We start from the raw sequence: 23,786 nt of genomic DNA, 5'->3' as shown, positions 1-23,786 counted from the left end.
TGTTAACAATAACAGCAACATTACTGACATAATTAAAACTGATATACTGTATTTTTCGGACTATAAAACACACTCCCCCCTCCACCTAATTTGGGAGGAATAATGGTTGTTAATGCTGCTGTTGAGTTCTGTTTACATTTACTTTGGTGAAATATTGTGTTATTTATGTTATTAAATATTTTACCGCATTTTTTTGCTTCAAAATTTTTTTCTGTTTTCCTCTTCTAAAACCTAGGTGCGTCTTATGTTCTGAAAAATAAGTGTCATAAATTTTGGTGGTAATTGGCATGGAAAGAGTGATTGATAAACGTAATAAGTGAACTGTCAGTCACCCATATTTTAGAGGTCACCCAGTAATTTCTCATATCATTTCCTTCGTGGTATTAATTCACACATTCTTTTCCCATGTGTTATTCTGCCCAAACTCTCATGTCTTTCTACCCATTGCTATATATTCAGATCATCTGCATGTCAAAATCCTTGCTAGATCCTTTCGTAGATAATCTCAGCCACAACAGTCTGTCGTTTAATTTTCATAATACTTAATGTTTCCATTTTTAAAGGTCACTTAGGATCTTCCTTGTACCAAAATTTGTGTATGTTTTATATACATATACCTCTTAAAACCATGCTGTAAACTCCTTAAAGGGGGGGGTATATATATATATATATATATATTGTATATATATATATATATATATATATATATAATTATATATATAATTAATCTTTTATATGCCATGATGCTTTGTTAAATGGTAGGTGATAAAATATTTGTTGAGTAAAATAAAAACTGTAAGCTACTCAAAGGAGTTAATTCAGTAGCCAGGAATAGTGAGCTGAAGAACCAGAGAAGGGACATTTTATGTACCTTAACTTTAATTACTGACATTCTTCTGTATTACAGTTGTAACCACTTTCCTTAGAAAGTAATATGGTGTTCTGTGTTTGCCCTTCAAATGCCATTCCCTGTAATATAGGAACAAAAAATCCAAAAATCTTGTCCTTCTGTGTAACCTTTGCAAAATCATACAAAATTTTATAAAATTGGTTAAGGACTATCTACTTGCAAAAATAGTTGCATTAGTCTTTGGAGTATTAAAAGCTGAATAAGTCAAGGTTCCTTTAGAAGCTCTGAAGGTCATTTTAATATTTCTTTATATGAATTTTTTGAGTATGTTCCAGACGTTTATTTGCCTACTAGTTTTTTTTTCTTTGTACCTCAAATATTTAAGGGCCTTTGCAGTCCACTGTGCTACTTTAAGAGGCGCTGTCTTACTTGGCCATTATGAGATACTTCTGTTGTTTTTCTTGAGAACCCTAGTTATCACAACTCTGCAAGGATCTTAGATGTGTTTCAGAGATGATTAGAATTATACCGCTGTTAATGTTAGGGCTGGAATTAGATAAAATTAGCCAAAAGGAACCCGAGGCAGGCTCCAGACTGTTTCAGCAAGGAAGATAGAAAGTACAGAAAGTACAGAGTGCTGAACAAGATAAACCGCCTTGTGCATGACCTTGTCTTTGCAGAAAAGTATCCATTGTTGCAAGCAGAGAACCTAGCCATGTGTGTTCTCTCGAGATAGCCATTTGCTAACAGCTGCCTCTGCTTCTGTATTTGCTTGCTTGCTCACCCCAATAAAAACCCCCAGGCTGTAAGCGCCAGGTGCAACTCTCATCTGCAGCCATTTTGGCACCGTGTCTCCGGACACCCCGAGAGTTCGCCCCTGCACAGGTAAAACTCTGAAACTTTGGCCAATAAAGTTCCATCTTAAACTCCTGAAGGCTTCCGACATTTGTTGCTCGCATTGGGGTATGTTACATTAACTCAGTTAACAAACTGTTGTTTTTTAATATGTACATAAAATTTGTTCTTACAAGAGGTAATCATAGAGTACTGAAAGTATTTATGAACCATATATTTTATTTGTGTTTTACTTTAAGACTACAAATACAGAAACACTTGTCCGGTGTTCAAGTCTTTTGGTGGGTGTTCTTGGTTGCTATTGTTACGTGGGCGTAATAACTGAAGAGGAAGTATATAAATCAGAATTATTCCACAAAGCCAAGGTAAGAGAATTAATGTAAGTTCTAGATTAATTGAATGAAATATATCCTTGGTATATTTGTATGGAAAACATAATAACCCACATACTTTTTATGTAGGTTAACCCTTTCTGTTCTATTGATGCTGAGAACCCTTTCTGTTCTCAGACTCTATTGAGTCTGAGAAGAAATGATACTATGTGTCCTTCCTTAAGATTTGAAATTATTTTCAGCCAACTATACATACAGTAATTGAAGTAATATTACATTAAAGCTTAATAGCAAAAATTCCTGATTTTTATCTGTACTTCCAAAACTTTTTTCTGTGATCCATTATCCTAAACAATCCTTGACTAAGAGTGTTCATCAAGTAGGTGCTAAGCATGAAACTCATTTTCATCTTGGTACTACTGTCAGTTGTGTAATTTATAAGAACACGGTATAAGATTTGCCATTTATGCCCTGACTGGTGTGGCACAGTGGATTGAGCGCTGGCCTGTGAACTGAAGGGTCACGGGTTCGATTCCCAGTCAGGATATATGCCTGGGTTGCGGGCTGGGTCCCAGGTTGGGGGTGTATGAGGAGGAACTGATTGATATTTCTTTCACACATCAGTGTTTCCTTCTCTTTCTCCCTTTCTTCCTTTCTGTAAGAGTGAATAAACAAAGTTTAAAATTTTTTTAAAGTTTATAAATTTTAATTATACTATAAATCAAGTATAACTTCTTAAAAACTTAATTTTACCTTTATTTTACTTTATTATTTTTGGAGGGGATATTTAGTCTTTTTCTTTTTTATATTTATTTATTTTTAGAGAACGGGGAAAGGAGGAAGAAAGAGAGGGAAAGAAACATCAGTACGTGGTTGCCTCTCACATGACCCCCACTGGGGGACCTGGCCCACATCCCAGGCATGTGCCCTGATGGGAAATTGAACCTGGACCCTTTGGTTCTCAGGCCTGTGCTCAATCCAATGAACTACAGCCTGGGCATTTGTTAATTTTACCTTTAATTAAAATTTTAAAAAGCAATCACTAAACTAATTTTAACTGAAATTTGATTTTTTTTCTTCTTCTATTCTTAATAGTGTCTAATGCAGTGTGCTGGAGAAAGTATCTCTCTGTTTAAAAATAAAACAGATGGGGAATCTAGAATTACTTCATTGAGAAATACGATGCATCTATGTACAAGTTGCTTATGTAACTGTACCAAGGTAAGATGTTCTTCCTACTTGACAGTACAGGCTGTTTAGAGGGTTGATAACTGATTGGTGGTGCTAATTCTTTTTTGATCCATTGTAAGTTTATACACTGATTTAAAATGAAATTGAATGGAAAATAAATTGTAGTATCCAGAAGAATAAAGCAATAGATAATCTGAGTAACTGATGAAACTAATTTCATAATTTCAGGAAGTTTAAGAATTATTTTACCACTGTTATATATTACATATATGACCCTTATTGCCAGCATGTTTTCATTCATTTAATATGTGCTAACTGTTAGCTATGTGATGTGTATGCCATTATTTTAGGGCTAGTGAGAACCACAAAGATAAATAAGCCAGCATATGCATTACTCTCTTTCTGTCCAGATAGTCTTTCACAACATTTGACAGGAATAGTGTTACTGTATGTAGTCTTTGTCTTGATTTGGAGCCAGTTTGAGGATTAGCTGAATCAATTTAGGTTGGCGATAATAATTGGAAACATTTTTCAAAGTTGCTGTTAAGTATATGGCCATGTATCAATATTATTAACATGTATTTTAGGCTTTGTTATGTGTCTTTCTATGTTTTGGTGTAAGTGGGAAGGAGAGAATTGTAAGAATAAACTGTAAGCTACTATTACTGCTTACTTATGTTTAGAGTCATATAGCAGCTGGTTTAGTTTAATGGTATTTATGCACAGTGAGAGTGATGTGCTGTAGTTATTATTACTCCAAGAAAAGAGGTTACTATTTTTGAAATTATTTATAACTTTGCCCCATAATAAACTCTTTATCCATGCTTTTCATGTTAGAGAATTTTTAGTGTAAAGGAAAATCTACATTTCATTCAAGATAAAATACTATCTACCAAGAATAATTGTTTATTTGTTTGCTTGGTTATTTTTCATTATAGTACAATCCAAATAAGATTGCATCTAGATTTTTCCTACGATTGTTAACATCAAAGCTACTGAATGATATTGCAGATATTTGTAGAAGTTTAGTAAGTATGCTTTTTGTTTTACTACCATATTTCATTGATAATTTTTCTTTTTTTTATTCTTTATGTATTTGTTAATCTGTTATATAGATAATAAACTCATGGTATGAATAAGGCAAGGTGCTACCTAGTACTGGGATTTCAGCAGAGAATGAAACAGCATTTGATGTCATGGCACATGCAAGCTGATGGAGAAGAGAGACATGAAACAAAATTACCCAAATTATTGATTATATTTTTGATGAGTATCTTAAAGGAGAAGTGTGAGATCCAAGGAGAGCCAATCCTACCAGGATTGGCTTATGTACCAGGACTTGAACCAATCAGGATGGTAGGAAAGGATTTTGGGGGATATGCAGTTTCAGTGGTGACTGAAGGATGATTAGCTGTTAGTGGGGTACAGGTGGTGGGTAAGGTCACAGGCAGGAAGAGCAAAGGGAAACCAAAAGGGTACAACAGTAGAAGGCAAGGGAAAGTTCCAGAAGGGTTGTAGGCACACTGGGTTGAATGCTAATGAATTTTAAGACCAAAATGTGCAAAGAACCTGGCAACATTGAGACTAACGTTGTGACCAAAATGAGTTGTCGATGCAGAAGCTAGATTGGAGTGAGTTGGGGAGTGAGAGAAATTGAGAGAGCAAGTATCACAATTCTTTCTTTTCTTTCTTTTAAGTGAATTTATTGGGGTGACACTGATTTGTAAAACGATAGTGTTCAAGTGTACAGCACAATAAAACATCTGCACTTTGTATTGTGTTTCAGTTGCCCCAAGCAAAGTCTCTTTCCTTTCCCATTTCTCCTCTTCACCGTCACCAACCAACCCCTCACCCCACTTTACTCCTGGCTGTCACCACTCTGTCGTCTGTGTCTTTGTGTTTTATGTATATGAGTGTGTGTTTGCTTAATCCCTGCTCTTTCTTTCCTTCAGTCCCATAACCCCTAACTGTCTGGCAGCTGTCAGTCTCGTCCTGTGTCTTTGCCTCCGTTCCTGTTTTGTACATCAGCTTATTTTGTTCATTAGATTCCATGTATAAATGAGATAATTTGTTATTTGTCTTTTTCTGGCGGGCTTCTTTTACTTAGCATAATAATCTCCTGGTTTATCCATGCTGTCGCAAAGGGAAGATTTTCTTTTATATAACTGAGTAGTATTTCATTGTGTAAATGGATCACAACTATTTATCCATTCATTTGCTGTTGAACACTTGGGTTGTTTCCAGATCTTGACTGTTGTAAATAATGCCACAGTGAACAGAGGAGTGTATGTATTCTTTGGAATTAGTAATTGGGTTTCTTAGGATATATTGCCAGAAGTGGAATTGCTGAGTCATAAGGCAGTTCCATTTTAAATTTTTTGAGGAATCTTCATACTGTTTTCCACAGTGGCTGCTCCAGTCCACATTCTCACCAATAGTATGTGAGGCTTCACCTTTTTCCACATCCTCACTGGCCCTTGATGTTTGTTGATTTATTGATGGTAGGCATTGTGACAGCTGTCAGGTGGTATCTCACTTTTAATTTGCATCTCTCTGATGGCAACTGACATTGAACATTTTTTCATGGCTATTGGCCATCTGTATATCCTCTTTAGAAAAGTGTCTATTCAAATCCTTTGCCCATTTTGTTTGTCTTTCTGGTGTTGAGTTGTATAAGTTCTTTATATAGTTTGGAAATTAACCTCTTATCAGATGTATCATTGGCAAATATGTTCTCTGTTGCAGTGGGTTGCCTTTTTATTGGGTTGGCCAAAAAGTCCATATGGTTTTAACTGTAAAATAAAAGATTCATTTTCACCAATAACTTTATTGATTTGGGTATTTTGAGTATGTCACCTATCTCCCCTGTGGTGTAATTTGATCTCAGTTGATATCTCAATTTGATCACTATCAACTTCAACTAGTCTACCCAACTGTGGCACATCATCCAGCGAGAAATTTGCAGCATGAAACTTTGCAAACCACTTTTGACTAGTTTGATCATTCACACCACTTGCTCCATATACTACACAATTTTTTTAAGAGTTTCAGTAGTGTAGTGGTTATCACGTTTGCCTCACAAATCTTTTTTTGTGTTTCAGTTGCATTTTTCCCTCTTTTGAAGTAATAAAGCATAATCTGCCAAAAATGTTACATTTTTTTTCATCTTTAATATTAAAATGGCTACACAAATTTTCACCAGTTTTAATAAGTTTTAAAAAAATTCATGCTGATATGGCAGCTCTCACAATACAGTCTAACAGAATTGTTTTGAATGGTGTTAAAGAGAGCTAAGCACTATTAGGGCCTCCTTAAAAAAAAAACAAATAAACTTTTTGGCCAACCCATTATTTTGTTGATGGTTTCTTTTGCTATGAAAAGCTTTTTAGTTTGATGTAGTCCCATTTGTTGTTTTTTTCCCCGTGTTTTCTACCTTAGTATACATATCGGCAAGAATATTGTTATGAGAGATATCAGATTTTACTGCCTATCTTCTAGTATGGTTTTGTGACTTGTATTTAACTATTTTATTTGTTTTGAGTTTATTCTGTATGTAGTAAGTTTGTGGTCTGGTTTCATTTTTTTTCGTATAGCAGTCCAATTTTTTCTAACACCATTTATTGAAGAGACTGTCTTTAGTTCGTTGTATGCTCTCTGTCCCCTGTCAAATATTATTTGACCAGAAAGGCATGAGTTTATTTCTGGGTTCTCAGTTCTGTTTCCATAGATTTATCTGCCAGGTCTTAATGCCAATACCAGGCTATTTTGATTACAATGGATTTGTACTATATTTTGGTATCAGGTATTATGAAACCTCCAACTTTGTTCCTCTTTCTCAAGATTGTTGAGGCTCTTTGGGGTCTTTTTTGGTTCTGTATGAATTTTTGGAATATTTGTTTTAAATCTGTGAAATATGTCATTTATATTTTAATAGGAATTACACTGAATGTATAGATTGCTTTAGGTAATATGTACATTTTAATGATGATAATTCTTCCAATTCATGAACATGGTATATGCTTCCACTTACTTGTATATTCCTTATTTTGTTTTCTGCAGTATCCTATAATTTTCTGAGTACAGAAACCTGCTTTGATTAAATTTATCCCTAGGTACCTTATTTTTTGTTGTTGTTGGAGTAGTAAATGGTATTGTTTTCTTAATTTCTGTTTCTGAGAGTCCACTATTGGTGTATGAAAATACCGCTGATTTCTGGATATTAATTTTATATTCTGCTACATTGCCAAATTTATTTATTAAATCTAGTAGTTTGGGGTAGAGTTTTTAGGGTTTTCTATGTACAATATTATATTATGTGTGAATAAGGACTATTATACTTCCTTTTTTCCAGTTTGGATGCCTTTTATTTCTCCTTCTTGTCTGATTGCTGTGGCTAGGACTTCAGTACTATTTTAAATAAGAGTGGTGAAAAGCTTGCTTCCCTGTCTTGATCCTGATATTAAGGAAAATGCTTTTAGTTTTGCCCATGGAGTATGATGGTGTCTGTGATTTTGTCGTATATGGCCTTCATTGTGTTGAGGTGTGAGCCCTCTATTCCTGTTTTGCTGAGAGTCTTGATCATGAATACATGCTGCATTTTATCCAATTCTCTTTCTGTATCTATTAATGCAATCTGTGATTTTTATCTTTTATTTTGTTTATGTGGTATGTCACATTTATTGGTTTGAAAATATTGTACCAATTTTTTGTCCCCAGAATAAATCTTACTTGATCTTAGTATGTGATCTTTTAAATGTTTTGCTGGATTCTGTGTGCTAATAATTTGTTGAGGATTTTACTATCTGTGTTCATGAAGGATATTTGCCTATAATTTTCTTCCTTTTTAGTGCCTTTATCTGCTTTTGGAATTAGAATAATGCTGTCCTAATAAAATCAACTTGGGAGTTTTCCTTCTTCAATTTCTTGAAATAGTTTGAAAAGGATAGGTGTAAGTCTTTTTTTTCTTTTTAAATATATTTTATTGATTATGCTATTACAGTTGTCCCATTTACCCCACTTTATTCCTCTCCACCCTGCAAAGAACATATAAGTTTTTTGGCTTCTACATTTCCTGTACTATTCTTAACCTCCCCCGTCAGTTTTCCACCTACCATTTATGCTACTTATTCCCTGTACCTTTTACCCCTCTATCCCTCTCCCACTCCCCCAGTGATAACCCTTCATGTGATCTCCATTTCTGTGATTCGGTTCCTGTTCTAGTTGTTTGCTTAGTTTGTTTTTGTTACTTTTTTTAAAGGTTTGGTTGTTGATGGTTGTGAATTTGTTGTCATTTTACTGTTCATATTTTTTATCTTTTTCTTAGATAAGTATCTTTAACATTTCATATAATACTGGCTTGGTGATGATGAACTCCTTTAACTTGACCTTATCTGGGAAGCACTTTATCTGCTCTTTCATTCTAAATGAAAGCTTTGCTGGATATAGCAATCTTGGGTGTAGGTCCTTGCTTTTCATGACTTGGAATACCTCTTTCCAGCACCTTCTTCATTCCTGTAAGGTTTCTTTGGAGAAATCAGTTGATACTCTAATGGGAACTCCTTTCTAGGTAACTCTCTCATTTGCTCTTGCTGCTTTTAAGATTCCCTCCTTCATTTTAATCTTGGGTAATGTAATTATGATGTGCCTTGGTGTGTTCCTCCTTGGGTCCAACTTCTTTGGGACTCTCTGAGCTTCCCGGACTTCCTGAAAGCCTGTTTCCTTGGCCGGATTGAGGAAGTTCTCCTTCACTATTTGTTCAAATACATTTTCAATTTCTTTTTCTTCCTCTTCTCTTTCCAGCACTCCTATGGTTTGGATGTTGGAACATTTAAAGATGTCCTGGAGGTTCCTCAGCCCCTCCTCATTTTTTTGAAGTCTTATTTCTTCATTTGGTACTGGTTGTATGTTTCTTCCTTCTGCTCCAAACCACTGATTTGAGTCCTGGTGGCCTTCCTTCCCATCAGTGTTGGTTCCCTATACATTTTCCTTTATCTTACTTTTCATAGCCTTCATTTTTTCCTCTATTTTGCATCTATACTCAACCAATTCTGTGAGCATCCTGATTACCAGTGTTTTCACTGCATCTGATAGGTTGGCTATCTCTTCGTTGCTTAGTTGCATTAAACTGTTCCTTCATTTGGGCTTTTTTTTTGTTGTTGTTGTTGTGGTGTGCCTGTTAAGTAGTAAGGGGTGGAGTGTTAGGTGTTCATAGGGTGGGGCAACTCAGGTCACTATGTTGTGATGCTGTCAGTGGGGAGGAGTCCAAGAGGGAACAGTGCTGCTTGCTCTGCTCTCTGCTAGTTTTCAGTTACTTCCCTGGCTACCCACAATCAAATTGGGCCCTTCTGGTGCTGATTTGGGGGGCGAGGGTGGGCTTGTGTACATTCTAGGACCCTGTGGATCTCTCCAACAAACTGTCCTGTGAGGCTGGGAGTTTCTCCTGATACCACAACCCTCACAGGTTTTTTCAGTCAGAAGTTTTGAGGCTTTATTTTCCCTCACTGGGACCCTCGGTTGCATGGTCTATCTTGCTCCATGTTCTTCCTCCTGGTTATCCGCATGCAAATGTGGGACCCCTTTCTCCATCAGCAGTCACCTTGCCCTGTCTACCAGCTGCCAGAATAGGTGTAAGTCTTTCTCTGAATGTTTGGTAAAATTCACCTCTGAAGCCATTTAGTGTGGCACTTTTGTTTGCTGAGAGTTTTTTGGTTACTGGTTCTATTTCATTAGTTGTAATAGGTCCATTCAGGTTTTGTCATTTTTCCTGATTCAGTTTTGGAAGAGTGTACGTTTAGGAATTTATCCACTTAGTGTAGGTTGTTGAATTTATTGGCATACAGTTGTTCATAGTATTTTTTTCATAATTCTTTTTATTTGTGTGATATCAATTTTTACTTCTCTTTATTTCTGATATTATTTTTGGGGGTCCTCACTCCCTGTTACTTGATAAGTGTGGTTTAAAGGTTTGTCAGTCTTGTTTATCTTTTAAAAAAATCAGCTGTTGGTTTCCTTGTAATTTTATATATTTTTGTCTCTATGTCATTTACTTATGCTCTGATCTTTATTATTTCCTACTTTCTACTTTTTCCTGAGTTTGTTTGTTGTTCTTTTTCTTGCTCTTTTAGAGCTCAAAATATTTATTTGACATTTTCCTTGCTTCTTGAGGTAGTCCTGTAATGCTGTGAACTTCTTTTTCAGGACTGCTTTTGCTATGTCTCATAGGTTTTCGGTCTTTGTGTGTTCATTTTCATTTGTTCCCAGGTAATTTTTTTATTACTTCCTTGATCTCATTGATAACCCATTCATTGCTCAAAAATGCATTGTTTAACCTGTGCTGTTTGCATGATTTTGGGGTTTGCTTTTTGCAAGGGGAGTTGTAGTTATGCTATTGTGGTCAGAGATGATGTTTGATATGATTACAGTGTTCTTGAATTTGTTAAGACTTGTCTTGTATCCTAATATGTAGTCTATCTTTTAGAATATTTCATGTGCACTTGAGAAGAATGTATATTCTGGTGCTGTGCAGTGAAATGTTCTGTAAATATCAATTAAATCTATTTGATCTATTGTGTGGTTTTTTTTTTAAAGGTTGCTTTTCCTTGTTTATTTTGTTTGGAAGATCTATCTATTGATGGCTGTGGGTTGCTAAAATCCTTTACTGTGACTGCATTGCTGTCAATCTCTTCTTTAATGTCAAACAAGATTTTCTTTATATTTTGGTGCTTCTCTGTTGTATATACAGGATCTGGCACAAATAGTGCCCCTTTTTTATTACAGAATCTTTTATTACAAAGTCATAAGCGTGAAATTCTGTAACATAACAATATCACACTCAAGCACACCATATGACATTTTAGGTGAAATGTTCAAAATAAAACTATAAATTATTACAGCTGGGCTATAACAATTTAAAGTAACTATAAATTGTTACTTTACCTACCTCACAGGCATTACTTCTGCCAGACCCTGTATGTTTATAAGGGTTATATCCTCTTGTTGAGTCAGTCCCTTTAGTATTATGTAGTGACTTTTGTCTCTTGTTAACGGCTATTGTTTTGAAATCAGTTTTGTCAGGTATAGGTATTGCTCCCCCGCTTTTTTTTGTTTGTATTTGTATGGATTATTTATTTCAATTCTCTAACTTTCAGTCTGTGTGAACCTTTTTTTCTGAGGTGGGTCTCTTGTGATAGCATATATATGGGCTATGTTTTCTTATTCTTTCAGCTATCCTATGTTTTTTTATTAGAACATTTAATCCATTTACATTTAAAGTTATTAGAATAGTTACTTATTTATTGACTTTTTTTTCTGTATACCTATTTCCCTCTCTCTGTTCTTGAAGCATTCCCTTTAATATTTCTTATAATACTAGTTTAGTGGTAATTTTCTTTGTTGTATTTTTAATCTGGAAAACTATTTTGCATTGAATTTTAAATGATAGCCTTTGTTGGATAGTTTTGGTTGTATGTCCTTGATTTTTATTATTTTGACTATTTTATGCCAGTCCCTCTGGCTTAAAGTGTTTCTCTTGAGAAATCAGCTGGCAGCCTTATTGGAGCTGCCTTATAGATAACTATCTCTTCCTGGCTGCTTTTAAGATTCTCTCTGTCAGTAAGCATTTGCAGTTTAATGATGTATCTTGGTGGGGCCTCTTTGGTTTCATCATGTCTCAGGCCTCTGGGCTTTCCTAAATTTGTGTGTCTTCACAGGTCAGTGATATTTTCAGCCAGTATTTCTTGAAGCAGGTTCTCTATAATTTCACTCTTTTCTCATTCAGGTACCTCTATGATGCATTTCTTATTATACTTGATAATGTCCCAGGAGTCCCTTAGACTTTCTTCATTTTAAAAAATTATCTTTTTTTAAAGATTTTATTTTTAGCAAGATGGGAACAGAGGGAGAAACAGAGGAAGAGAAACATCAGTGTGAGAGAAAAACAGCGATCGGTTGCCTCTTGTATGCACCCTGACTGGGGAGTGAACCTACAACCCAGGCACGTGCCCTGACATGGAAGTGATCCGGCGATGCTTTGCAGGACAATGCCAAACCAACTGAGCCAACCCAGTCAGGGCTTTCTTTTTCATGCTGTGCTTTGGTGCCTTTTGTAATCTTGTCCTCTAAATTGCTGATTCGGTCCTCTGTTTCATCTTATCTGCTGTTGATTCCTTCTAGTGTATTCTTTATTTCAGATACTGTATCCTTCCTTGCTGAATGGTTTATTTATGGTTTCCCAGTCCTTTTTAATGCTTACTCTGTCTTCATTTAAGTTCTCACTCATATCCATTCTTCTCCTAATGTCCTGAGCATTCTGTCAATCACTTTTTAAAACTCGTATTCAGTATTTTTGTTGCTTCTGTTTCATTTCATTCTTTTTCTGGGGATGTCTCTTGTTCTTCCATTTAGGGTATATTTCTTTGTCTCCTTAGTTTGTCTGCCTTTGTGTATTTGTTTCTGTGTATTAAGTAGATCTGTGACTACCAGGCTTCTTATGACGACTTTCTTATGTATGCGTCTGTAGGTCTCAGTGACATGATCTTCTGGATCACCTGAGCTGGGTGCTTCATAAATGATGGTTGTGTCAGTTGTGTGCCCTCTGCTGTTGTAGTTGAGTCTTGAATGCTTTGGGCATGGCTAGTGTTATCTTTCAGGCTGGCTTACTGTAAGGATATACCTCGTTCACCATGTATGAGTTGCTATTAATTAGGTGCCCCTCAAGGCAGAGTTGTTCCCAGCAGGGTCTAGATTCCCCCGTTGGCCGTGCCTTTTGTGTGGCTAGTTGGGTCAAACTCTGGTATGGTTTGAAGCCAGACACAGGATATGTTGGTTTTAGGCCCCTTGGCCAGGGCTCCAGAGCACATGCATGTCAGACATTATGTATAACTGTCCTTCGGCTACTTGTCTGGCACTACCCTGCTGTTCACTGTTTGTGAGTGTGTTGAATTTGCCTGGGCATGTGTGGAAGGGGCCTGGCTAAGTACCAGGATCAGCTTCCTAGACCCCTGAGCTGGGGGCATGTCAGTAAACATCCAAGGGTTTCTGAGGTTGGTGTTCACCTGTCAGCTTCTTTGTCCATTCTGAGGTTGCCTGGACTTCCTCCAGAGTCTTATGAAGAAAGGCTCTAGAGTGGGCCCATGCAGGCCATACTTCACTGACCTTTCCACACAGACTCAAACTTGCCTGGGCATGGCAGCTGGGTCTGGAGGATGGGACTAGTGAGCCCCCTACTTGGGCAGTGTAGTCAGGGACTCAATGGGGAGAACATGGCTCCTACTCCTGAGCCATACCATTCAGTTTCTGCTAGTACCTTTAGGAGGAGTATACCACAAGTTCAGGTTGGTTGCAGCCAGCAGTCTCTGCAGGAGCAAGGTTGGCAGGGTGGAGCCACCAGAACTTGGGTGGTAAATATATCAAGAAAACCTTCTCTTGGGGGTAGCACTGGCTGTGCCGTGAATGGGGGGGCATGAGCTGTAGTCCTCCCCTAGCTGTGTAGCCACACTGGTTGAGCCCCAGACTATAGCCTCTGAAATAGGTGCTCTTCGACCATCCCAGCTCTGAGCAGAGTCGCCTCCAGCCTGCAAAAAATGAGCCCAGCAGGATGGGGCCAGGGGACTTATAAAAATAGATTAAGGCGGTCTTTCTTTGGGGATGACACTAGCCCTTGTGAGGGGAGCAAGTGGCACATATCCCCCTTGCTTCACAGCCAAGCGTCAGAGACCCCAACTGAGCCACATTCCAAACGTTCCAGCTCTGAGCTGCATTTCATGCTCCCCGCCATGGCACTTATGCCCAGCGCAACCAGGCCAAATGGAATCAGGAATGCAAATCACAGTAGCCCTCTACTGAGGGTCGTACAGGCCTGTGGGAGTGGAGGCTCCACAGCCGCGCTGCCAGAGTCTGACAGTGGATTCTTTCATTGGTGTTGGCACCTGCCTAAACCACAGAACAGAGAAGATTGGCCCCTGTTCTAAAGCCACTCAGTTCAGTGTTTGTTTGAAAATCTACTTATATTTTCTCCTAGAAAAGTGCACCTCAGGTCTTTGTTCAGCTCAACCAACAGTACTTTCTGCCTGACTCGAGCTTGGCAGGGTAGTGCTGCCAGTATTTGGAGGACTGGGTTAGTGCAGTCCCCAACTTATGCTGCAAGGATAGGAGTGCCTGAGCCTGGAAGATAGTCCATGAGAGTTGTGTGGGATGTTGCCTCATGACTGGAACCTCAGCGGCTGACCCTTCAGATCTCAGTGGAAGTCTTCTCGTTATGGGTTCCATATACCTTAAGTCTCCTTCTTCTATCAGAGCCCCAGGTGAGTGCCTAGGAGCAAGCTCCTATGTGTTGCACCTTTAGCAGAGCACCTGGGATTTTAGCAGATTCGCTCTTTTTTCCAGCAGAGCACCCCCTGATTTTCACTGCTAGATGCTATGCAGGCTCCTCTTTTTGGACTTGATGCTCTGGTTTGGAGGTCCTGGCATGGGGTTGAAATTCCACGATCCTAAGGAGGGGCTTTTGCAGTTGAGATATCCCTCTGCCTTTCTCAGCCACTGTACCTGGGTGCAATGACCAGCCCTCGCTGCATCTCTGTCCATCCTGACAGCCTCTGTGTAGCTTCTTCTTTAAATCCTTAGATACACTACTACTTTCCAGCTGTCTTTCAGTTGGTCATTCAGGTTGGTTGCTCTGTAGTTTAGCTGTGAATCTGTGTGTAGCTTCCACCTACTCCACAGAAATTTTTTATTCTCCTCATTGATTCTAAGGTGCATTTTTTTTTCACTGAAAACTCTCCTAAATCAAGATGCAATTCACAACATATGGTATCTTATGGTTTTTAAAATGTGCAAATTAAAGTTATTTGGTTGGGGGCGGATATGTTTCATTGTTTCTTTACATCAATACCTAGTATAGTGCTTGGCTTTTAATTTCTTAATAAAAAATAGAGTGGATGATTAGATACTAATTGAAACAGATTTCTATTCTTAAAAATAATAAAAAATCCAAACAAACAACATATTCTCATCATGGTATTTATTTTTCCTCTTCCATATAAAAGGGCTTCTAAGATGCATTTTTTTTCTGGAAAAGTGCCTGGCCCACAGGGTGGATATTCACATATCTAATGAGTGAAAAAATTTTTCTGTAACTGGATTAATTTTGTTTAATAATAAATCTGGGTTACTTTTTAATGTCTGTACATAGTGCTACACCTTTATTTTTTAATGACTAGTCTGATATTTTCTTATATGGATATAATATATTTGTCATTTTAGCCCATGCGATCTTCTTTTTAAAAATTTTTTTCATTTTTCAGTTATATTTGATGTACAATATTATATTAGTTTCATGTGTACAGTCAAGTGATTAGACATTTATATAATTTACAGAGTAATTACCCCCCAAAATCTAGTACCCATCTGATACTATACAGTTATCACACTATTATTAACTATATTTTCTTTTTTTTGTTTCATTTTTTAAAAAATATATTTTATTGATTATGCTACTACACTTTTTCCATTTTCCCCCGTTATTCTCCTCCACCCTGCACACCCTCTCCCACCTCCATACCCCCCCTTTAATTCATGTCCATGGGTCATTTGTGTAAGTTCTCTGGCTTCTACATTTTCTTTAAGTCCTTAGATATAGTACTTTGGTTTCTACATTTCCTTTAACCTCCTCCTGTCTATTTTCTACCTACCATTTATGCTACTTATTCTCTGTACGTTTCCCCCTCTTTACCCCTTCCACTCCCCTGCTGATAACCCTTCACGTAATCACCATTTCTGAGACTTGTTTCCTGTTCTAGTTGTTTGCTTTGTTTGTTTGTTTGTTTGTTTGTTTTAGATTCAATTGTTAATAGCTGTGAGTATGTTGTCATTTTACTGTTCATACTTTTGATCTTCTTTTTCTTAGATAAGCCCCTTAACATTTCATATAACAAAGGCTGAGTAAAGATGAACTCCTTTAACTTGACCTTATCTGAGAAGCACTTTATCTGCCCTTCTATTATAAATGATGGCTTTGCTGGATAGAGTAATCTTGGATGTAGGTCCTTGCCTTTTATGACGTGGAATACCTCTTTCCAGCACCTTCTTGCCTATAAGGTTTCTGTTGAGAAATCAGCTGATAGTCTAATGGGAGCTCCTTTGTAGGTAACTCTCTCATTTTCTCTTGCTGCTTTTAAGATTCTCTCCTTCATTTTATTCTTGGCTAACGTAATAATGATGTGCCTTGGTGTGTACCTCCGTGGGCCCCACTTGTTTGGGACTCTCTAAGCTTCCTGGACGTCCTGAAAGCCTGTTTCCTTGGCCAGATTGAGGAAGTTCTTCACTGTATGTTCAAATATGTTTTCAGTTTCTTGGTCTTCCTCTTCTCTTTCTGGCATTCCCATGGTTTGGATGTTGGAATGTTTAAAGATGTCCTGGAGGTTCCTCAGCCTCTCCTCATTTTTTTTTGAATTCTTGTTTCTTCATTCTGTTCTGGATGGATGTTTCTTTCTTCCTTCTGCTCCAAACCACTGATTTGAGTCCTGGTTGCCTTCCCGTCAATGTTGGTTCCCTGTATATTTTTCTTTATTCCACATAATTCAGCCTTCATTGCTGCCCAAGTGTTTTCTGTGGTGTTGAAGTACCCAGTGAGTTCCTGGAGCATCCTGATAACCAGTGTTTTGAACTCTGCATCTGATAGGTTGGCTATCTCTTCATTGCTTAGTTGTATTTTTTTTTGGAGCTTTGAACTGTTCTTTCATTTGTGCCATTTTTTTTGTCTTGGCACGCCTATTATGTAGTAAGGGGCAGAGCCCTAGGTGTTCACCAGGGTGAGGCAACCCAGATTGCTATGTTGTGATGCTGTATGAGGGGGAGGGGTCTGAGAGGGAACAGTGCAGCTTGCTTCTCTCTCTGCTAGTTTTCAGTTACTTCCCCGGATACCCACAATCAAACTGGGCCCTTCTGGTGCTGATTTGGAGGGTGAGGGTGGTCTTGTGTACATTCTAGGACCCTGTGGGTCTCTCCAATGAACCCTCCTGTGAGGCTGGGAGTTTCTCCTGCTGCTGCCTTAACCCCCATGAGTGTTTTCAGTCAGAGGCTTTAGGGTTTATTTCCATGCACTGGAATGTTTGGCTGTGTGGTCTGTGTTACTCCCCAGTTGTTACTCCTGTTCTATCTGCACCCAAATGTGGGACTGCCCAGTCTGTAAACCACCACCTTGTTTGGTCCTTCAGCTACAGCCTTGCCATGAGTCCTTTCCACCCAGCTGCCTTTCTCTGCCCCTCCTACTGGTCTGAATGAATGTTTCTTTTAACTCTTTGGTTGTTGGACTTCCATATTGTTTGATTTTCTGTCAGTTCTGTTGTTTTTTGTTTTTAAATTTGCTGTTGTCCTTCTTTTGGTTGTGTGAGGAGGCACAGTGTGTCAACCTGCGCCTCCATTTGGCTGGAAGTCTCTTGGGTAGCTCCCTATATTTTCTGTGTTATACTTTATATCCTCATGGCTATTCTGTCACTACCAATTCGTATTTTAATCACTTCATCTCTTTCACTCATCTTCTTAATCACCCTCCAGCAGAGCGATTGTAGGAGGGCGCTCCCATCTGGCAGCAGTCAAAATGTTGTTTGGTATCTATGAATGTGTTTCTGTTCAGGGTCATTTCTTTTGTGGTTTAGACTACATTACACATAAGTAAAATCGTATAGCATTTGTCCTTCTCTCTCTGACTTAATTCACTCAGCAAACTACCCTCTAGGTCCTACCATATTGTTGCAGATGACAGTATTTCATTCTTTTTTTTTTTTTATGGCTGAGCCATATTCCATTGTATACACGTACCAGTTCTACTTATTTATTCATCTGTTAATGGGCACTTAGATGACTTCATATCTTGGTTATTGTAGGTAATCCTACAATGAACAACATATGGATGCATATGTATTTTCATTTTAGTGTTTTGGTTTTCTTTGGATATATACCCTTAAGTAGAATTGCTGCATCTTTTTTTGCCTCTGGTTATAGCCTTTGTTTTAACTGGCTTAAGTATTTCTACTCCTTTTTTTTTGTTTTTTTTGCTGTAGAATATCAGTTTCCATCCCTACACTTTTTCAGTCTGTTTGTATCCCAGATGTCTTTTGATTGGGGCATTTAACGTAATAAATAGTAGATATGTATTTATTACCATTTTATTATTCATACTGTCCAACTTCTTTTATTCTTCTGGTTTTGTGGTGATGAACTCCTGTAGCTTCTCTTGTCCTGGAATCTGTGTGTTTGTTCTGTGATTCTAAATGGTAGCTTTGCTTGGTAGAGTAATCTTGGTTGTGGGTTCTTGTTTCTTTCTGATCAATTTGAATATTTTGTGCCAATTCTTTCTGCCCTGCAAAGTTTCTGTTTTGAAATTGTCTGCCAAGTCTTACGGGACTTTCTTTGTAGATAACTAGCTCCTTTTCTCTTGCTGCCTTCAAGAGTCTTTCTGCTTTTAAGAGTTTTTAACCTTTGGTGTTTTCATTATAATGTGCCTTGATGTGAGCCTCTTTGCATTCATTCTCTTTGGGACTGTGCACTTCCTGTATTCGTACGTCTATTTCCTTCACCAGATCAGGGAATTTTTTAATCATTATTTTTTCGAATAGGTTTTCATTTTTTTTAAATAGGATTGCGCTCTCTCTCTCTCTCTCTCTCTCTCTCTCTCTCTCTATATATATATATATATTAAAGATCTTATTTATTTATTTTTAGAGGGAGGGAGAAAGAGAGAGAGAAACATCAGCGTGTGGTTACCTCTCATCAGCCCCCACTGGGGACCTGTCCTGCAATCCAGGCATATGCCCTGGCTGGGAATTGAACCAGTGGCCCTTTGGTTCACAGCCTGTGCTCAATCCACTGAGCTATACCAGCCAGGGTGGTTTTCCATTTTTTGCTGTCTCTTCATTTTATGGGAGACACCCTATGATACATATGGTAGTACACTTGATGTTGTCCCAGGCTCATTAGACTGTCCTCAGTTTGGATTCTTTTTTTTTTTTTTTGCTATTTTGATTGTTTTTTGCTTCTTTATCTTCCAGTTTGCTGGTTTAATTCTCTGCTTCATCTACTCTAATGATGATTCCTTCTAATGTTTATTCACTTTGGTTCATGTATTTTCCATTTCTGTGTAGTTCTTTTTAATATTTTCTATTTTTGTTTTTATGTTTCCTATCTCTTATTGAAGTTCTCATTGAATTCATCTACTCTTACTGTAAGTTCCTTGAGTATCCTTTTTAACCATTGTTTTGAACTCTGTATCTGGTACATTGCTTGTTTTCATTTTATTTCTTTTTTGGTATTTTGTTTTATTGTCTTTTTTGGGACATGTTTGTTTGTTTTCTCATTTTATTTGCCTCTGTCCTTATGTTTTAGATAGAGTTGCTACCTCTCCCAGTCATGGTAGAGTGGCCTTATTTAGTAAAAATGCTCTAGGGGCCTACTGACATAGCCACCCTGGTCACTCCAGTTGGGTGCTTCCATTGCATCCTGCCGCGGGCTGTGTGTATCTTCCTGTTGTAGCCGAGCCTTGATTGTCTTTGGCAAGTCAGTGGAAGGGATTTACTTCCATGTCAGTTGATTGCAAGGACATGCATAACTACAATGGAAGAGCTGCTGTGTAGGGTCTAACTCTATGAAGTAGAACTTGCTTCAACGAGGCTCAGGTACCCAGTGAGTTCACCCTTTGAATGTGTTGCTCATGGAGATGGTTGCACCAGCTGGTTCCATGGTGCCCCCTGGTGGTCTGAAGCTGTCTCCCTGGCGCACTGACTATGGGACCTCCTGAGATGAGCAGACTAAGGTCAGCTGCTGCCTGTGCCCTGCTTGAAAGTGATCTGCTTATGGCTGCTAGGTGTGCTGGGTCATGATGTGATGGGGAGAGTGTGTGCTGTGAACCAAGGCCAGGATCACAATTTCCTGGTACAGGGCATGTTGAAGCCAGATCCTACTTGTTTAGTGTTTGTGAACCTTTTACAGATTTTAGAAAAGTTATTAGCATGAGCCAAGATAAGCCATTTGTATATAAAAGCCACTAGAAGTTGCTTGGGTGGGCTCACAAGTTGGTAGGACACAGTTTTAGGGAATCACCAGGGTGGGGTGAATAGTCTTAGGTTTATGGAGACTTACATATGGTTCTTGGTAACTTCTGCCAATACTTCTGTCTGGGTAATAGCTGCTCTTCCAGTCCTCACCACAAATCCAGACAATTTATTTTTTTCCTCATGTGTCCTTGGTGCCTTTTGAGCTGCTGCCCCAGTACTGCACCTCAGAGGAAGTGAGACCATTCAACCCTCTGTCTCAACCACAGTCTCTCCTGGTTTTCATAGCCAGACTTTATGGGGACTTGTCTTCCTAGCACTGGAACTCTGGCTTTGTGGTATGGTGTGGGGCTGGGACCCTTAGCTCCTCAGGAGAATCTCCTTAGTCAAGGTACCCCTCCTGATTTTTTATATGCAGTTGCGGGACCAGCTCAATCTGCCTCTCTGCCCCCTTACCAGTTTGGATGTGGTTTCTTTGGTATATCCTTAGTTATAAGATTCCTGTTCAGCTAGAGTTCAGGTGGTTCTGAATAATGGTTTTTTGTAGTTTAGTTGTAATTTGGGGGGGGGTTCTGGGAGGATGCGAGTACCACATTTAAGTAGTCTGACATCTGAACTGGAAGTCCAGCGGCACATCTGATGTTAATTAACATTGTATTAGTTTGTTTGTTTGTTATAAAGAGTGGCAAAGATTCTTTTATCTACTTACATTTGTACCTATGAAGGATGTAGGATATATTCTAGAAATATATCCTGTTCAGAAGGAATATGAATTTTATTTTGGATGGATATAGTAATTGTCCTGAAAAAGTCATATAAGTTTAAACTTTTTCCACACCCTTATCAATTTTGAGTAATATAAAATGTCTTAGTCTGCCCTGGCTGGTGTGGCTTAGTGGATTCAGCACCAGACTGCAAACCAGGGGATTGCAGGTTCAGTTCCCAGTCGGGGCACATGCCTGGGTTATGGGCCAGGTTGGGCCCCCAGTAAGGGGTGTGTGGGAGGCAGCCACACATCAATATTTCTCTCCCTCTCTTTCTCCTTCCCTTCCCCTCTCTCTAAATATAAAGTATTTTTTTAAAAAGTCTTAGTCTAAGATATTATTTGTAAGGATTGAATTTTATTATGTTACCACAGATAAATTACAGTTTATATCCATTTTCCTATTGTTGTAGATGTAATAGAAATAATACTGCAGTGTTCATATACATGAATGTTGAAACACTTGAGCATGTGAATTTTAAATACAACTTGCTTCTGAAAGAAGCCAACTTTAAAAAACACTTTTCTCCTTTAAAGGTATCCTTTATCAAAAAGCCACCTGAAAATGGACAAGTAGAATCAACGGAGGATGACACTGATGAAAATGATTACCCTGCTAGTAGTGTTAGTGATGCAAGTGAACCTGGAGAGAACCAGCTTAGTATTGGTAAATATATATTTACGATGCGGGATTTCTTGTACCTCTTCATATTGATTTGGACTTTCAAAAAGCCTCATAGTTACTTATTTTATGCTCATTTTATTTCCTTCTGGTGTAGTCTATTAGATTGTTTCTTTTCATGCCTTTTAGATTCTCTAATTTTTAATTGAATTTATTTTCTGTTCTTTACTGAGAAAAATTAAAATAATTAGTAAAAAATCCTGTTAGTTTTTTTCAAAATAGAAAGCAGGAGAGTGATAAAGCACCTATAATGCCATCCCTTTTAACCTTTTTCTGTATTTCCCTCTAGACCCTCTGAATATCATAATCAACGTTGACTTTCATATGTCTTTTCTATACCTTGTTTGTTTTAACATTAATTATGAGCCTTTTTTCATTTAACTATTTGTATTGATAAACATACTTTTTAATGGCTCCATAATATCCTAGTTAACATATATACTGTAATTCACTTGACTGTAGTTTACTGTTACGAATTTGGATTCTTATTTTCCTATAATTAACAGTACAGCTGTGAACGTTTATCTTGTTAGATTATCCATAGGTTGTTTCTTGATGATAGAATCCTACAGTAATGTTTTATGAAGAATTTTGAAGCTTTTAGTGTATGATAATCATTTTAACCATAATTTTGTTTTTCATATACTTTTTCTTTTTTGATAGGAGGATATTTGAGTTAATGGTCAGTGTATATGGTTATTGTGCCCGTCTCTTTGTTTTAGTAAGTGCTTTTTATTTTTAGGTGCCATGAGTCCTTTAGCTGAAGAACATCTGTCAAAGCAAGATCTCCTTTTTTTAGACATGCTCAAGTTCTTGTGTGTGTGTGTAACTGCTGCTCCGACCACTACTGTGTCATTTAGAGCAGCGGATATTCGGAGGAAATTGTTACTGTTAACTGATTCTAGCACCCTAGACCCTACTAAACCTCTGCACCTACACATGGTGAGTTCAGTGAAATGAAAACTCTCTTCAGTTCTGTCTGGATTTGCAGGTAAATAGAATGGACTGACATAAGAATCACATAGTGATTGAAATTTCTTTCTTGAAAAATGAATCTGAGACTAGTTACAGATATCCTTTTTCATTTAATGTTCTATGAAAAAAGAATGTAAGTGGAAACTGAACTGAAACATTAAAACTTAGATGGTCTTTGGATAGATTTATTATTTTAGGTATAATTAATTATGTTTTTTTTAATAGGCCAAGAAACACAGATTCTAAATGTAAAGCTAGTGCTTATGTAGCATTGCACTTAAAGTCTGAATCTTGCCTTTAGTTTAAATGCTTTAAATTTTTTTGATGTAATTGCAAAGTGACACTAAAGTTATAGTACTATAAGAACTTTGTATTCCTGTCACAAGCTTCTATAGTTAACATTTATCACATTTACCTTATCATTCTCTCTTTCTCTCTACACACACATCTTTTTTTCTGACTCATCTTGAACCTTCAGTGTGTATGTTCTATAACCATGGTATCATCATCAGAAATATAACATTGTATTAACACTTTTAGTTTTCAGGTCTGTTCAGTTTCTTTTGTTTTGGAATAGTTCCTTAGTCTTTCCTTACTCTTGTTGATCTTGCTATTTTTAAAATATATTTTATTGATTATGCTCTTACATTCATCCCATTTTTTTCCTTCCCTTTATTTCCCTCCATCCTGCTCACCCTCTCCCACAAGCATTGCCCCTTCCCATTTAGCTCATGTCCATGGGTTGTACATACACGTTTTTTGGTTTCAACATTGACTATTACTATTCTTAACCTCCCTCTCTCTATTTTCTAGCTCTCATTTGTGCTTCTTATTCCCTGTACCTTTTCTCCTATTTTCTCCATGCCCCCTCTCCACTGATAATCCTCCATGTGATCTCCATTTCTATGGTTCTGTTCTTGTTCTACGTATTTACTTAGTTTGGTTTTTTTTTAGGTTCGTTTGTTGATATTTGTGAGTTTGTTGTCATTTTACTGTTCATATTTTTTAATCTTTCTCTTCGTAGATAAGGCCCTTAACCTTTAACTTGACCTTACCTGAGAAGCACTTTATCTGCCCTTCCATTCTAAATGATAGC

At 37.6% G+C, this 23,786-nt stretch overlaps 1 protein-coding gene across 5 annotated transcripts in view; it reads left to right on the top strand.

The window, feature by feature from the left end:
* ATM (ATM serine/threonine kinase) overlaps window positions 1–23,786 on the top strand; it is a 170,611-nt gene that overhangs the window by 35,934 nt on the left and 110,891 nt on the right. For all 5 annotated transcript variants that reach the window (XM_053670385.1, XM_053670384.1, XM_053670387.1 and 2 more), the window contains 5 exons: window positions 1,945–2,070; window positions 3,133–3,258; window positions 4,167–4,256; window positions 21,571–21,700; window positions 22,458–22,657. In XM_053670385.1, coding sequence (XP_053526360.1) covers window positions 1,945–2,070; window positions 3,133–3,258; window positions 4,167–4,256; window positions 21,571–21,700; window positions 22,458–22,657 — 672 coding nt within the window. The remainder of the gene's footprint in view (window positions 1–1,944; window positions 2,071–3,132; window positions 3,259–4,166; window positions 4,257–21,570; window positions 21,701–22,457; window positions 22,658–23,786) is intronic.

The sequence above is a fragment of the Artibeus jamaicensis genome, unplaced genomic scaffold (assembly GCF_021234435.1).
Source record: "Artibeus jamaicensis isolate MK-2021 breed Jamaican fruit bat unplaced genomic scaffold, CSHL_Jam_final contig_585, whole genome shotgun sequence".
Taxonomy (NCBI): Eukaryota; Metazoa; Chordata; class Mammalia; order Chiroptera; family Phyllostomidae; genus Artibeus; species Artibeus jamaicensis.
This window is presented reverse-complemented; position numbering and strand designations above follow the sequence as displayed.